General features: G+C 47.3%; 1 protein-coding gene and 1 long non-coding RNA gene across 14 annotated transcripts in view; one reads left to right on the top strand and one right to left on the bottom strand.

The window, feature by feature from the left end:
- The window catches only part of Rgs6 (regulator of G-protein signaling 6), a 651,590-nt gene that overhangs the window by 38,972 nt on the left and 597,796 nt on the right, over positions 1-14,822 (bottom strand). For 11 of the 12 annotated variants that reach the window (XR_005505572.2, XM_063262367.1, XM_063262368.1 and 8 more), the window contains 2 exons: positions 14,405-14,530; positions 5,695-5,881 (listed from right to left, as the gene is read on the bottom strand). Coding sequence is in view for 11 of the 12 variants with exons in the window: in XM_063262367.1 (XP_063118437.1) it covers positions 5,695-5,881; positions 14,405-14,530 (313 nt within the window). In the remaining variant the exon portion in view is untranslated. Of the gene's footprint in view, positions 1-79; positions 343-5,694; positions 5,882-14,404; positions 14,531-14,822 lie in introns of those variants that run through there. The other variant, XM_039112790.2, reaches the window with a different exon arrangement.
- LOC120093216 (uncharacterized) lies at positions 5,170-14,624 on the top strand. 2 transcript variants are annotated; one of them, XR_005486330.2, is made up of 4 exons: positions 5,170-5,292; positions 9,687-9,819; positions 12,219-12,299; positions 14,437-14,624. It is a non-coding gene; the product is annotated as an uncharacterized LOC120093216 (long non-coding RNA). The 2 variants fall into 2 exon arrangements; XR_005486329.2 differs by lacking the exon at positions 14,437-14,624 and adding an exon at positions 12,824-13,054.

Genomic DNA, 14,822 nt, shown 5'->3' with positions numbered 1-14,822 from the left:
ACAAGACCAAACAGTTGTGACATAGACCACGCGTTCCAGAAACCTAAAGTTTATATTATCTAGTCCTTCACATGAAAAGTTTAGCTCTCTCATTTAATGTAAAAGAGTCACCTTATTTTCATAGTCACCCTGTTATAGACTTTTGTGTCCCTCCAAAGCTCATGCTCTTGAAGGCCTGTTTTCCCCCTCATCATGGTGTTAGATGAAGGTGAAGCCTTTGGGATACCAAGCTGTTTAGATGAGTCATGGGGGTGGAGCCCTGTGATGACGTCGAGGTTCTTATAAAACGAAGATACCAAAGAGCTTTCTCTACTTGAAGGTTGGGACACAGCAAGATGGTGGCTGTCAAGAAGCGAGGATGATATCAGTACCAGGAAGCATTTCTACAGACGCTTAAACCCCAGAGCTCCCAGCCTTAAGACCCAGAAGACCAAACATTCTCTCAGTCACCCAGTCTTACATTGTCACAGCCTGCAGCCTGAGCAGAAGGAAGGTACAGGTGGCTCATAAGTGGTGACAGTGTTTCTGAGAGATAATCTGATTTACATTTTTTTCAACTTCAAAGTTGTGTGGAAGCTACATGCATCTCATACAAACTATATGTTGGACTTTGATCATCCCCCAGCCTAGCAGCATGCAAGTGATCTTTTCCAATGCTGGGTAGCAGGGCCACAAGCTACAGTTAGAGTTCAGGCACAGGGTCCCAAGAGGGGAAAACCAAATGTTCACCAATGCTTCACGGCCCCCAGCCTGGATGCTGGGTAGGTGAAGTGTATTAAACGCATCTTTTGACTTAATGCTATTTTCAACTTACAGTAAGTAAGTTGGAGTCTAACCGATCATAAGCCAAGGAATAGCTGTATACTGAAAGAGGGGTTATCTCTGTGTGTTAATATATGCAAATATGTGAAATTTATCAAATGTACTTAGCATAAAAGAATAAAGCGTGTTAATGCCATTAGGAAGATAAAATAGTAAATGTCTTCCTTTTCGTTCCATGGGCCAGTCACTGTGGTGGGCATCTGCCTCTTTTCATTCTGTCACCCCTCAGCCCAGGTGGAAGTTCTGCTATCTCTCTGTTCTACCGAAGAGGGAAGGAGGACAAGGAAGTTTGGTGTCTCGGTTATTGTTTCTATTACTGTGATAAAGCACTGTGACCAAAGTCACCTGGGGAGGAAGATGGTCAGTTTCATTTTACATATCTCAGGGCAGCTCCATCACTGAAGGAAGCCAGGGCAGAAACTCAAGGTGAAAACTTGGAGGCAGAAAAGGAAGCAGATACTGTGGAGTGGTGCAGCTTACTGGCTGGCTTCCCATGGTTTGCTCAGCCTACTTCCTCATGTACCTGGGCTCATATGCCTGGGATGATCCCACCCGCAATGGGCTGGGTCCTCCCACGTCAATCATCAATCAACAAAATAAAAGGTTCTACAGGTCTATCTGGTAGGGACATTTTCTTAATTTGGGGTTCCTTCTTCCTAAATGATTTTAGATTGTGTCAAGTTGACATAAAACTAGCCAGAACATTAGGTGACATTCCCAAAGTGAGGACTGTATTTTTATACGTGGAAACACACTTATATATGAGCAGCAGAGAAGAGGCTAAGAATGGGACCTGGCTTAGGAAGGGAGACTTATTTACATTTATAGAAACTGGGTCTAGATGCATCTTCCTGCCTAGTCTACCTCACAGACTTGCCGGGAACATAACACATTTGGAAGTACCTGAAAAGATCACGCAGAACTGTACTCACGAAGGCCAGGAATTCGATGCCTTATCAAGGCAGCACATACTTGTTTTTCAAGTTCTCTCATCAAGTCTCCCTTGAATAAGGAAGAGCACAAGCATCTAGGTGGGCAGGGCTGGTTAAGCAAACCTCGGTGCTTCCATACCGTGGACTACTGTGGAGTGTTTAGTCACAGGCACTGAGCACATTGTCTGGCCCTCAGACTGTGCTGGAAACATAGAATAAAGCAGGTAAGTGGCTACACTTCCACTTCAGGGGCTTTGAGGGCCACATTTTGAACTCAAAAGGAGGAGAAATGGAGAAAGAAGAAGTTGAGGAGAGCTCCCCTGCAATTCCAAATCTAGACTGAAAGTACCAGTATGAACTTGTTTTCTCTCTCTCTCTCTCTCTCTCTCTCTCTCTCTCTCTCTCTCTCTCTCTCTCTTTCCTCCTCTCTCCCTCTACACACACACACACACACACACACACGATGTGGGTGGGGTGGCTTCAAACTCTCAACTCTCTCCCTGATTCAGCCTCCCACTTGCGGGATCTACAAATGTGCCCAGCTAAATGCATCCTTATTATACATTACAATTTATTCCCTAGCTCTGTTCACTAAAAATACTGAGGAAAAAAACAAACAGACGAAACAAACAAACAAGTCAGCCACCATGAGCATTAAGGGGCACAATGTGGCCCCTAAGAATCATTTTCCACTAAGAAGAACCAGGGGTCCTTAGAGACATGGCTTTTTTCCAGGCCCAGGACAGACCACGGAATCTTGGAGTTTCCTCGTTATTTAGATGACAGCAAAGATTAATGAGGTTACATCAGAAGGAATCAACTGGCTAGACATGGTAAAACTCATACATCAATAAAGAAAATCAGTAAAATAGATCATAAAATATACTACATGTGTTTTAAAAATGAGTTTAAAAGACACTGAAAACAAAACCAAACCTCCCATCAGCCACCAAATGAGGATGATACCAGGTCACTCACTGTGCTGGAAACCAGCAACAAAGAAAGAATCAGATATTCTCCTGCCTTACATGAACTGCAAAAGTAGGTAGGTAATGGACTAGCAGTTGAGAGGAATCTCTCTTATTGGAAGTCTTGCAGATCATTAACAAGGAACGAAGGCTAAAATGAGAACATCATGATTTCACTACCCCAATTAAGAATCACTGAAAAGGGGTTGGGGATTTAGCCCAGTGGTAGAGCGCTTGCCTAGCAAGCTCAAGGTACGGGGTTTGGTCCTCAGCTCTAGGAAAAAAAAAATCACTGAAAATAGCTAAGATATCACAGACACAGACACACACACAAACACACACACACACACACATACACACAAACATACACAGACACAGAGACACACACACATACACACACAGAGACACACACAGATACACACACACAGACACAGACACAGACACTTATACAGACACAGATACACACACACACAGACACATGGACACACAAACACACACACACAGACACATACATATAGACACACACAGACACGCACACAGATACACACACACACACAGAGAGACACACACACAGACACAGATACACACAGACACACACACAGAACACACACACAGAGACACACACAAACATACACATACACACACAGACACACACACAGACACATGGACACACACAAACATACACATATACAGACACACACACAGACACACACACAGACACACACACAGACACACACAGACATACACATATACAGACACACACACAGACACACACACATACATACACACACACACACACAGAGAGAGAGAGAGAGAGAGAGAGAGAGAGAGAGAGAGAGAGAGAAAGACCGACACATACAGAAAGACACACAAAGACACGTAGGCATCACTGCATGCTTGGTGAGAAGACAGCACAGTAAAGTCTACAAAAGTCAAAGCTAAACCTAATTAAATGTCAAAATCAAACACCCGATTGATAGGAAATATGGGTGACAGAAGAACATGTTGTGTGGCACCACAGAGCCATCGCCAGAAAGATCCAGACAGAAACCTTCACAGGATGAAACATTTAACTTCGTCCAATATCCACAGAGAAGGGAGGAGGAAGAGGAGAAGAGGGAGGGGTGGCCTGACTTCATCAAATATGCACAGGGGTTTGGGAGGGGAGAAATCTGAAGTATAATTTAAGAACACACATGTGGTTTATAGCACTATGGATCCCTTATTTGGAGTCTGATTTTAAATGGTGTTTTAAAAATTATTTATGGTACTATTAAAGGTACATACACTTGTCTGATGGTATTAAGGAGTTATTGACATTTTATTAAATTGTGATAATGGTATTGTGGCAATTTAAAACAGAAAGGGTACTCTTCTAACTGGGCAGCAGGTTAAAATGTAGGTGGGGACACAGCGAAAAGGAGATGGGTCATGTACTGATGACCTTTGAGGTTGGATAAAGGCTCATAAAGGCTTGTGTTTCTGCTCCCTCCCCTCATTTATGTCCAAGAGTTTCCACAGGGAAATGCTAAAGCAAACCCTCCATGGTGTCACACGTTTGGTGACACAGAGACTGGGAACATCATGGCTTGATCAGCGTCTCTTCCTGAGGTTTCCTAACCTTATTTCCTTATGATGGCGTCTGTGTTTCAAGCCATATGCACAGGGGTTCCCCAAAGAGTTTCTCCACCCCTTTTCCTTACATCAATATTGTCCTTTAGAGCATATAAAAATATGGCAGGGGGGACAAAAGTAGTCTTTGTGATTTAATGATTTTACTCCAAAGCTACAAAGACCATGAGGGTCTCAAGATGTCACTGGGTGGAGATTGAGTCAAATCTGCCCAATGTGGGCATTCAGTTGACTCCGAGATGGGGGAGAAAAGGGGTAGGTGAGGAGCTGTTTTCAGTCTGAAATCCTGAGTTAGTGACAAGGGACCCTGGTCATGGCCTCACAAGGGACCCTGGTCATGGCCTCATGTCATTGTTTGCATTGGTGTAGTTGTGTAGACTATTCTAACTAGGTAGGGTGGTAATGGCAGGGGAAGTCACTCAAACTCTCGGCCTACAGCATCTGTAACCACCCCGAGAGTGCCCTGCACGGTCCAGTCCTTCCTGAAGTCTTCATTTAACCCCAGAGCTCACTTCTTTGGGGTCTTTTCCCAGGGTTGAAGTGGCCTATTGATTTGTCTGTCTCTCTCACCTGGGCCTTGCTGAGGACAGGGCCTTTCTTCTGTTCTTTGTGGTGTCTCACTATTACTCAGGGCTCAGAAAACACTAACTGCATGGGGACAGTCAGTGCAAAGTGTGGGCATCATAGCTGGACAGGTCTAGACTTGATTCTTGACCCGGACAGCTCACAATTCCCGCTTTAATGATGTCATATTACTGTTTTTGGTCTAGTCCCAATCTCATAGAGGGGTTTAGAATTTTGTAAAATACTGTAAATCAGTTTTTTCCCCTAGAAAAAATGAGGCAATACAAATGGGTTTGATTTACAGCACCCTGAAGTTACAACCGTGCATGAGGCATGGACACTCGATGGAGTTCAGATCTGGGTCTTCCTTCCTGGTATGATCCTCTTTCTAGACACTGGGTCGTGACTGAGCTGAAGCTCCCTGTCAGCCTGTGCTCCTGAGGGAAAGGGCAGATCCCTGACAGTGTTCTGAGAATGATAAGCTTTGATGTGTGTATAAGTACATTTTAGTAAGCTATTTCAGCTCACAATGGGTTTGCATTTCCAGTTAGCATCCTAACTTGAGGAACTACAACTTTCTGTATCTGTGTAGTAATGTGACCTAAGAAAAAGATCTTGGAATTTCACTGTATACGGATCTGAAATAGTCTCTACCCACTGACTTATAAGAGCTGATATTCTAACTACTTGTAAAACCTCTGACTTGTATTAAAGGGTCAGAGTTGGGAAGTGATTAAGGAAGGCCTTATGGCAATGATTCAGGTCAATGAGCAAACCTGGGCATCTTCAAATGTGTATCTCCCTCCATCTTTGACATTCTGACTGGTTATCTCATAGCTGTGAGAATCCAGGTTGATTGCACTTGGGGCTCCGGGAGCTAGGAACTCTTGCCAGATTTCCTCCACCCTCTTGGCCACATCCTGTAGAGGTTGCTTCTTGAGATCTTGGACGGCCAGCCAGAACCTGGAGGGAAAGCGGAAACACAGTCAGTTCTATTTGGACTCTGCTGGAGATGGTTCCAGAGCTGATGTGTATCCCCCTGCCTGCTTTGACGCCACATGGGAGTTCCGTGGGACTGCTAAAAGTTCAGGGTGTACTGCTGACGACAGACTAAAGGTACATCTAAGAAGATGCGAGCTTCCAGGGACCAGCAAAATGCTCTCTTCCCTCTGCGTAGAGATTTCTTAACCCCAGCACAGTAGCTATTCAAGCTGGGGGATTCTGTTTGGTGTAGAGGGGCAGTCTCACAGAACACTAAGCAGCAACTCACACGCCCCTCCCCACGGCACACTAGCATCTTTTAAGTTACGGCCACTAGCAAGTATCTCCAGAAATTACCAAATGTTCCCGGGAAATAAAAATTCTCCCTAGTTGAAAATCAACTACTCCACATACAGGTCTTTACACAATGGGAGTCCCTTTGTTAAATCTGGCTGGGGTCATTCAGGGACACCAAAATAAGGAGAAGGAGATTAGAGAGTCTGCTCATCCGTTAAAATCACTTGCTGCTCTCCTACAGCCCCCAGGTTCCGTTCCCAGCATCCACCGGGGCAGCTTACAATTGCCTGTAACTCTAGTTCTGGCTATCCAGTTCCCTCTTCTGGCCTCCCCAGGTACTGCATTCGTGTGGTGCGTATACAGACAGGCGGTCATCTTACACATACACAGGAATAAAATTAACAAAATGAAAAGATTTAAAAGGGACATGTCACGAAAGCAGGCAGAAGCCTGAAATTATAAAAGACATTTTGCCTAGAATGAGCCAGCCGCTCATGTTAGAGAGGAATGAATGCGGGGGTGGGGGGAGGGGCATTCGTGTCAGTTCTCAACATGGTGTTGGGCACCTAGCAGGTCTTCAACAGTTTAGAGAGGATTTGTCATAAACAAGGCTGAAGGAGCATCTCTACCTAATGATTCCTTAGGGAGTATGAGAGAACCCCACCTTCCAATTGTCTCCCCATCATCCCTCAGTCTGCCCAGGAGCTATTGATGGAGACCCCCACCCCCACCCCCACCCCTGGATGGACACTGAGAGCTTCAGTCAACCCAGGCAAAGCAGCTCCCACCCCCAGGGGTCCCCCAGGGCATTCTATCAGTGGGACCCAGAGCTGGATAGCACATTCTCCTGTGCAAAGGGGACAGGCCAGTATCCTCAGTGAGTTAGCGAAGGGTCCATCGCTGTGTGGACTGCACAGCCACAGGCAATAGAACACAGACATAGTCTGGTCAATGAACGAATGGGGAGGACGAATTCAGGTAAGCCATAAGGTGGAAAGTACGTCCAATCTGGCATCAGATTCCACCCAAAGTAAGGTGGACCTGCTTATCAGTAGTATTAATTAATTAATTAATTTTTTTAAGAAGGGTTTGCCTGTTTTTCTGCTGCTCACAGATGTGCGGCCCAAAGGCGTCACCCAGTGGCATACCAAGGTACTACAGTCCTATTTCCACTAGGAATGTGTTTTTTGTTTGCAGGATATCTCCCACTTTCCCAGTTTGCCCTTCAGGAATCAAATGATCTCCTTAAAGAAACCCTCCCTCAAGCCCCAAACATGAAAAGCCAAGAGGGCAAAGAAGATAAGAACACCCCTCTCTCAGGAGAGCAGGGAACTCAGTTCTGTCCTCAGCCTAGCTCCAGTGCTGTGGGAATTGTACTGTTCTAGGTAGTCTTTGATCACCGGGGAAATGGGTACAAAGTGGGTGAAGGGGAAGCAAGAGGAACTCTGGATGAGTTCCCCAGTCGCACTTAACTCTGGAACGCTTCCAGGCCCAAGGGACAAGTGAGTGTCAGGCCAGTCACCTGCCACCCTGAGCTCTTAGAATTTCAACTCTTCCCCCAACGGTGCTCAGGGTAGAAGCTGCCAGGCCTTTCCCGACTCCGCTTCATCTCCTGCCTTTCAACACCTGCCCTCCTTGGAGCCCAGGCCCTTCTGGCCCCTGGGAGAGAAGTCACAGAGTTTTATGGGACCTGTTGGGCCAGTAACGAAGCAGGGAGTGGCCTCGGGGCTGTCTCTGGCAGTGGACGGCCTTCTGGGTCATATTTCTTCCTGTGCCTGTGGAGCTTCTGTGACTTCTCACACAGATAGATGGTCAGTGGGTGATTTTTTTTTCCGTCTCCATCAGTGTCACCTTGGAGGTCACCTTCTATCTTCTGTCCCTTGCTAGTCTAGTCTGCTGTGTGGGAAGCCATGGAGACACCATGGGAAGGCCCTGAGGACCTCTGAAGCTTCTAGGCTCTGTAGACCCCTGTGGTTCCCAGGGCTTCAGGATGCCCTTTGCAGAAGCACAGAGAGGCGCATCCCTCCTCTGAGTATACAGAAGGAGCCAAGAGGATGTCAAAGAAAATCTCAGAATCAAATCGCATGCGTTTTTACATTGAAAACACCAAGAGATTTCCTCCATCAATTAAAGTTGAGGCTTTTTGGTTTATAAAAAAGCACAAGGGAAGACAGCAGGCATGTCACAGGAGAGAGAGAGGGAGAAGCGAGGTGGGAGGAGGGAGGAGGGAGAAGGGGATGGGGGGAGGGCACATAGTGTGTAAGAGTGACATTCTCTGGACAGCTTTCTCCTCCTGTGTACATAGGACTCAGCCCAGCCTTCTGTCTGCCTTGGAGATGACCTACCTTGTCTCTCCTAGGTGACAGCAAAAATGTTGTCACAACAGCATCCTGACATATCATATGTGTTTACCGACTTGGCTTGGAGGGACCTTTGTGACGATTTGAAATGCAGAACAGGCTGTGGTCTGTGCTTGGCATCCTCTTGTGCAGAGTGAGCCGAACCAGGAGCTCAGGCCAACCCCCTCCCTGCCCTCCCACCGCCCAGGAGCCACAAAAGCTTCTCTCTGTGTATCCTCTGTGGATGGGTGGCCCATTGAGAAGAGAAATGGTTACTCTTATCAAGAGCCTGCAGGTACCGCTCCGTTGAGGGAGCGGTTAGCCGGCAAATGCCAGCAGCCCCATCAAATGCAGCCATCCTGCACTAAGCCCTCGGCTGGAAGCAGGGAGCCTTAGGGACTGGCAGGGCACAGTGGCTCCAGGGTGTGCGGAGACCACCTGCCCTGCCTCTCCCCTGGCCACTGCCAATTGTCAGAGCAGTGAGAGGTAGCGCTGTGCTGGCATTTGATCTTTGTTCGTGGCTTAGAAATGAATGCAGGAGAGGAAATTGGGCTCAGGGGGAGGGCAGCTTGTTTCAAAAGCACTAGGGTGAAGCATCTGGGGTCTGGACTGGAGGATAGCCCGGGATTGCCTTACTTGCTCCCTCTCTCCTTAGATTCTGACAAGCAGTGTGGCTTTTCTCTTCCAGTCTGGCTAGGTCAGGAGAAGCCATGAGCCATCGATCACTTTCCGTCCCATCAGGAGGTTGTACATCTCCACAATTACCAGCTTACCTGTCTTTTCACAAGCTAGCATGTTCGCAGGCTACACAACACAGCTCTGGGCTTGTTCCCAGAGAAAAAGTGAACTCCTTGGCAGAAGGAAGTGTTTCTGTGCCCTCTGCTGGTCACCGGGTGACTCAGAACAATGGAAAAAGAAAAAGAAAAAAAAAAAAGAGAGCTTTTTATGTGGTTGGGCTGCGGGAATGATTCTCCTCCAGTGTCCCCCATGAGCTAGCATGAGCAGCACCCAAGCTGAGCTCAGCACAGGACAGGAGCCAAACTGCTACAGATGGCCACAGGCTTGCAGGAGTCACTCCGTTCTGGTCTGTCATCTGTTTGGTTACTGTGGGATCCCCACTGGCCCTAATGAAACTTCTTGGGTCTTCCTAGGGCTTGGGGCAACTGCTGAAGCTAAGGCTGGAGATGGAGCTCTTGAGGCGAAAGCTGTCAGCCCCCTGCGCTTGCTTTTAATTGCTTCTTCCCTCAGCTGACACCGTATGGAAGTAGGGTCATCAATCTGCAGGTTAGAAGAACAACTCTGCTCTCTCAGGAGATGTTACAGCTCATAAAAAATGTAGGGGGGACGCTCTTTGTTGCAGGTTTTGATTTTTAACTCATGCCTTGCTGTGTGGCAGAGGGTGTCAAGCCCAGGCAGGACAAAGGTTTGTACAGGGACGATGGAGCGGGAGCAGGGGCAAATGGCACTGTCACCATTTGGGGAAATTTCACAAAATAGGGAGAAGGATGAAGTCAGCTCTGTAGGGAATGCCTCAGGACTGTGAGGCTCCCAACGTGCTGGTCCAGGAGTGGCCACACTTCTCGGGCAGCTCTGCGCTAGACTTGGCTTGTGTGGTTAGAGCAAGAAATGAATGGCCACTGGTGTAGAGTCATAGCCAAGTTGGACCTGTCCCTCCCTCTATCCCTGGAGATAACAATCCTCAGTCATCTCAGGGACTCAACCCAAAGAAAATGATCAAGGAGGGGCTGAGTATGATAATTGCTGTACCAGCATGAGGACCCGAGTTCCAATCCCCAGCACCCGTGAAAAGCCGGGATTGAAAATGTGCTCACATGTCATTCAGGGAAGACCCCTGGTGCTTGCTGGCTAGCCAAGGCTACCAAATCAATGAGCTGCAGGTTCAGTGAGAAACCTTGTCTCAAAAGATCAGGCCAAGACTGGTCGAGAACAACATCTGCTTTCTGCAGTCTCATGCGTGCATACCCATGTGCACATACATATACTCATTCACACATCTATATGATCATGTCCACACACCCTGTACACACGGATCAGAAAGGACCTTCCCATGATACTATGTCACTACCGACCACTTTCCGACACTTACTGAAAGGTCTGGGCAGCACTTTGAGGCCCTCTCTTCATTATTCTGAAGTTCTGGGGTAAATTTCACCAATTGGCTATTTCACTGGCGCTCCCTGTGCTGGATGAAAAATCCCTTGTACTAGAGAGATTTGAAGAGCACCAGAAGACAGGAATAGGAAAGCACTTTGCAATATACCCAGCCCCCATCCCCCTTTTCCCTTCTGCCTTGATTCTAGTATCCTGGGCTCACAACCACCCCTAGAGAAAAGGGACATCGCAGCAGGACCAAAGTGACAGTAAACAGGAGCCTCAAGCTGTGCACCTTCCCCAGCCTCTAGGGCCCACTGTGCACAAAGACTATAATAGAGGTGCACTTGTTCAGCCAACATGGCTCCTGTGGACAAGGGGTAGAGCCAAAGTAACCCCGAATCCTTGGAATCTGGGTCATGGAAGGGTTTAGCCAGGTCTGAGGCTAAAGGAATGAATAGAGCAGGAAAGAAAGCAGCAATTTTGTGATAAGGGATTGAAGGGTCTTCCAGTTGTGTGCCTTGAAGCTCAACTTCCCTCTCTATGTCCAATTATGCTGAGTGCCATCACCACAGAACCGGGGCCTCCGGAGAGGATTATGGGAAGCTCCTGGGCTGTACTTTTTCTCTCTACTGTTCTGTTTTCTTTATCTACCTTCCCGTCGTGGATCAGAGGGGACCTTCTTTAAGTCTGGATTTATGCATGCATGCTGGGGGCTGGCGCGTTCACACACGTGTGCCCACACATTCTTTCACCCAAGATTAAATGCAGCCCTCCTGGCACCAGATAAGCCACTGGAAGAGGCACAAATGGAACTAGCAGAAGGGAGGGAACACCTGCCAGGGACACACTCGCCAGTGCACTTGGGACTTCAGTGTCACGCATATTTCCTGAGACTAGACTTACCGGAAAATTGGCTCTGGCTACCTACGCTGCAGCTCTTGACAGCAAAGCCCACAGGCTGCACAGGGAGTAGCTAAGCAGGAAGATGCCCCCTGGGTCTTCACAACGAATAGAATTCTATGGTCGTTCTTACTATCTGTAAGATATCGGGTGCCGGAGGGCTCTCAGGTCTGCTTGTGGGCTGAGAAGCCAGCAAAGGACATACTCTGTATCATTCCATCATGGAGCCAAAACAGGACAGAAGGATCCACGGGGACCCAGCTGGAGATAGAGTCTGGGACTGGCTGACCCCACAGAGAGTCCAGCTTGGAAAGTACAGATTGGTTCGTGCATGGCCTGGGGAGGCTGGGACTATTTAATCCATTAAAATAGTACTCCGAGCTGCTGCCTCACTCTGAAACCCCACAGTCCCATAGTTATGCTAGTTGGATGGTGTTATCAAAGCCATTTGACTATTCAATCCCATTAAAAGCCTCCATCCCAACCACAGCCAGAGAAGCTAGTGCTTGAATTTGACCCCAGGTGATGTTTTAGGTGTCAGGGCTTCTGTTGCAAATGTCTGGTTAGGAACCAAAGCTGTGGTTAGAATATTCTAAAGAGACTGCTGAAAGAATTATTGTGTCATAGCCTGAGGTAAGATCACCTTGTCTGGTTCCCATTTGGCACAGGTCTGATCAGAAGGCAAAGGCATGCCACAGTACCAACATCATCCCAGGACTGGATGGCCCGGCACGGTCATTCTGCACCAGGTGACAGTTCATCATGGTTTATGGTTTTTACTTGATTGGCTTGGAAAGGGTCTAAGGGTATCAGGAAAGTGCAGATCTGGGATGTGTGTGCGTTTCCACAGAGGATTAACTAAGGGGGAAGACAGTTCAGATGGGGCAGCACTACCCCCATAGGCCGGGAGCATGGATGCATTGAGAGTGGGTGGAGGGGAACACCCGAGGTGCAGGTGCTCTCTCACTTTCTGCTCCTTGGCCACCAGTGTGTGTGCTCTGTTTCACCCCTCCCACCAGCATCCATAGCAACCTCTGTAATCAGGGGTCGAAGTGAACCTTTCTCACCTTGAGTTGTTTCAACTATTGGTCAGAGATGAAATTATTCTGCCCAATACCCATGGCTAATTCAGTGCTGTGGCCTAGAATATAGTCCCCGTTTTCACTTGTTCCTGTGGTGTCTTATGAATTCTTCCAAGTCAAGCTTGGCTCCAGAGGCTACACTTACCGTATCTAATTAGTAACTCAGTAGCTTCTTGTGTATTGTCTTCCAGGGCCCACGAGATTGTTTCCAGGGAGAGATCCAGTCTTGACTGACTAGTACTCTGTAGTAGGGCCTGGTTAGGCTGGCTGTAGCGTAGGCTTTCTTTAGCTGTCACCTCATGGGTGACATGGATTCTACCCATGAACAGAAGAGAATTCAGCTCTCTGCCCAACATTACAAGCTTGGATTTTTTTTTTATTTTAAAAATTCAAAAAGCAATAAAAGTCTGTTTCAGACATCATCACTTGAACATGGAGATCAGTTCAGTGTGGGAAAGAAAACCTGTTGCAAATAGAGGGTGGGGTTTTGTGGCGCTGGTAGCGGATCTCAGCCGTGGAGAAACCAGCACTTGGTTAAGACCACTGAATCATAACAAAGCCACCAGGAATTTTCCTAAATCATTTGAAGTGGGGGAAGACCCACCCGAAATGTGGGCGGCACCTTCTGGTGGCAGCCCAAGTAAGAGCATGAGGGAAGCCTTGCGGTTTGCATGCTTGCCCTTACTTGAGTCGCATTGGTGCATTCTGTAGCCATGGCATTCCTCCACCGATAGTGTGAACAACTTCCGTAGACTGAAGACCAGCAGCTCCCCAAAATCCTCCAGGATCTTCTGTTCAGGACTGTTGAGACATCCTGTCTCGTGGGCTGAAGAGCTTTTGAATTCTCAGCCTCTCTAGTGCGTGAGGGCCATTGTTGGACTACCTGGACCACTTCCTGTCTACTAATCCATCTTTAATGGATGTGTTTGTCCTGTCAGTTTTGAGGACCTTGACTAAGCAGTCACTGAGGGGTCTCACCTAGCAATACCTAATCCCAGTCCTGTAAGTCCCCTGGTTCCTCATCTGACATAGCAGGGGGCTGAATAAGCCCACAGTTCCTGTCTGTGAGAAGAACTTCTATGCTCCCCTTATCCCTTTTATTTCTCAGCAGATTTCATTTTCCCTCTTCCTTCTCCTATTAAGTAGTCCTTATTTGCATATTTCCCTCCTAAGTTATGGGCCTAGAGAAACAATCAGGGACTGTGGCATCCTCTGATCCAGGAATCCCACGGAAGGGACAGAATTCTTCTCTAGAAGAAAGTGTGTGCTTTTATTCGCTTGTAGAGTCAGGTCTCTAGTTATACAACACTGACTTGGCTTGCTAGAGTTCTGAATTGAGCCCTGCGATGACCCATTTCTTTAACAATAAATTGTTTAACAATGGTTGTTAACAACACAAGGGCCCTGAATCTCTAGGGCTGGCACATTTTGGGGAATGGGTGTTCTGAGCTGTCATCCCAATCTGAAAACCCTCCCCTCCACAGTTTTACTCGATGAATGGTGTTATCAAAGTCATTTGACTGTTTAACTCCATTAAAAGCCTCAATTCCAACCATAGCCAGAAAAGCCAGTACTTGAATTTGACCACTCCCCCAGTGATGTTTCATTGAGAAAGAGAGATGGAGAGTCGGAGAGAGAGAGAGAGAGAGAGAGAGAGAGAGAGAGAGAGAGAGAGACAGAGAGAGAGACAGAGAGAGAGAGACAGAGAGAGAGAGAGACAGAGACAGAGACAGAGACAGAGGAGGGAGAGAACAATTCAAATGTTTACTTACCTGAGATTTTCTGAACTGAATTCTGACTCCAGGAATCTGAGGAACTGGTCCCGCCCCACCTGGTCCTTCAGTATCTCATCAAAAGAGAAGCCCCAACGCTTCACTCGCTGCTGGCTGGGCTCTTTGCTTTTGGGTTGGAGGAGAAGGTTTGAAAAAATGATCAGTATTTAAAACAAACAAACAAACAAACAAACAAAAACAAAGCCTCTGTCCTATGCTCCCCGATGACTCAAGTTTCTTTTGCCACTGAACATCAGGGAAATCACCTCAGGTGTAAACAACAGAGACCATAAAACACACACAAATTCCATGTGTATGCTTTTACCCTTCAGTGGTGACAGTTTCTGAAAAGGGGTAGGTGGAGAGGCCATGTTTGGTGAGAGTCACCAAAGTGCCCAGCAAGTGACCACTGTCTGCA

The sequence above is a fragment of the Rattus norvegicus genome, chromosome 6 (genome assembly GCF_036323735.1).
Source record: "Rattus norvegicus strain BN/NHsdMcwi chromosome 6, GRCr8, whole genome shotgun sequence".
Lineage (NCBI taxonomy): Eukaryota > Metazoa > Chordata > Mammalia > Rodentia > Muridae > Rattus > Rattus norvegicus.
Note: the sequence above shows the minus strand (reverse complement) of the source record. Positions and strands in the feature narration are given on the sequence as shown.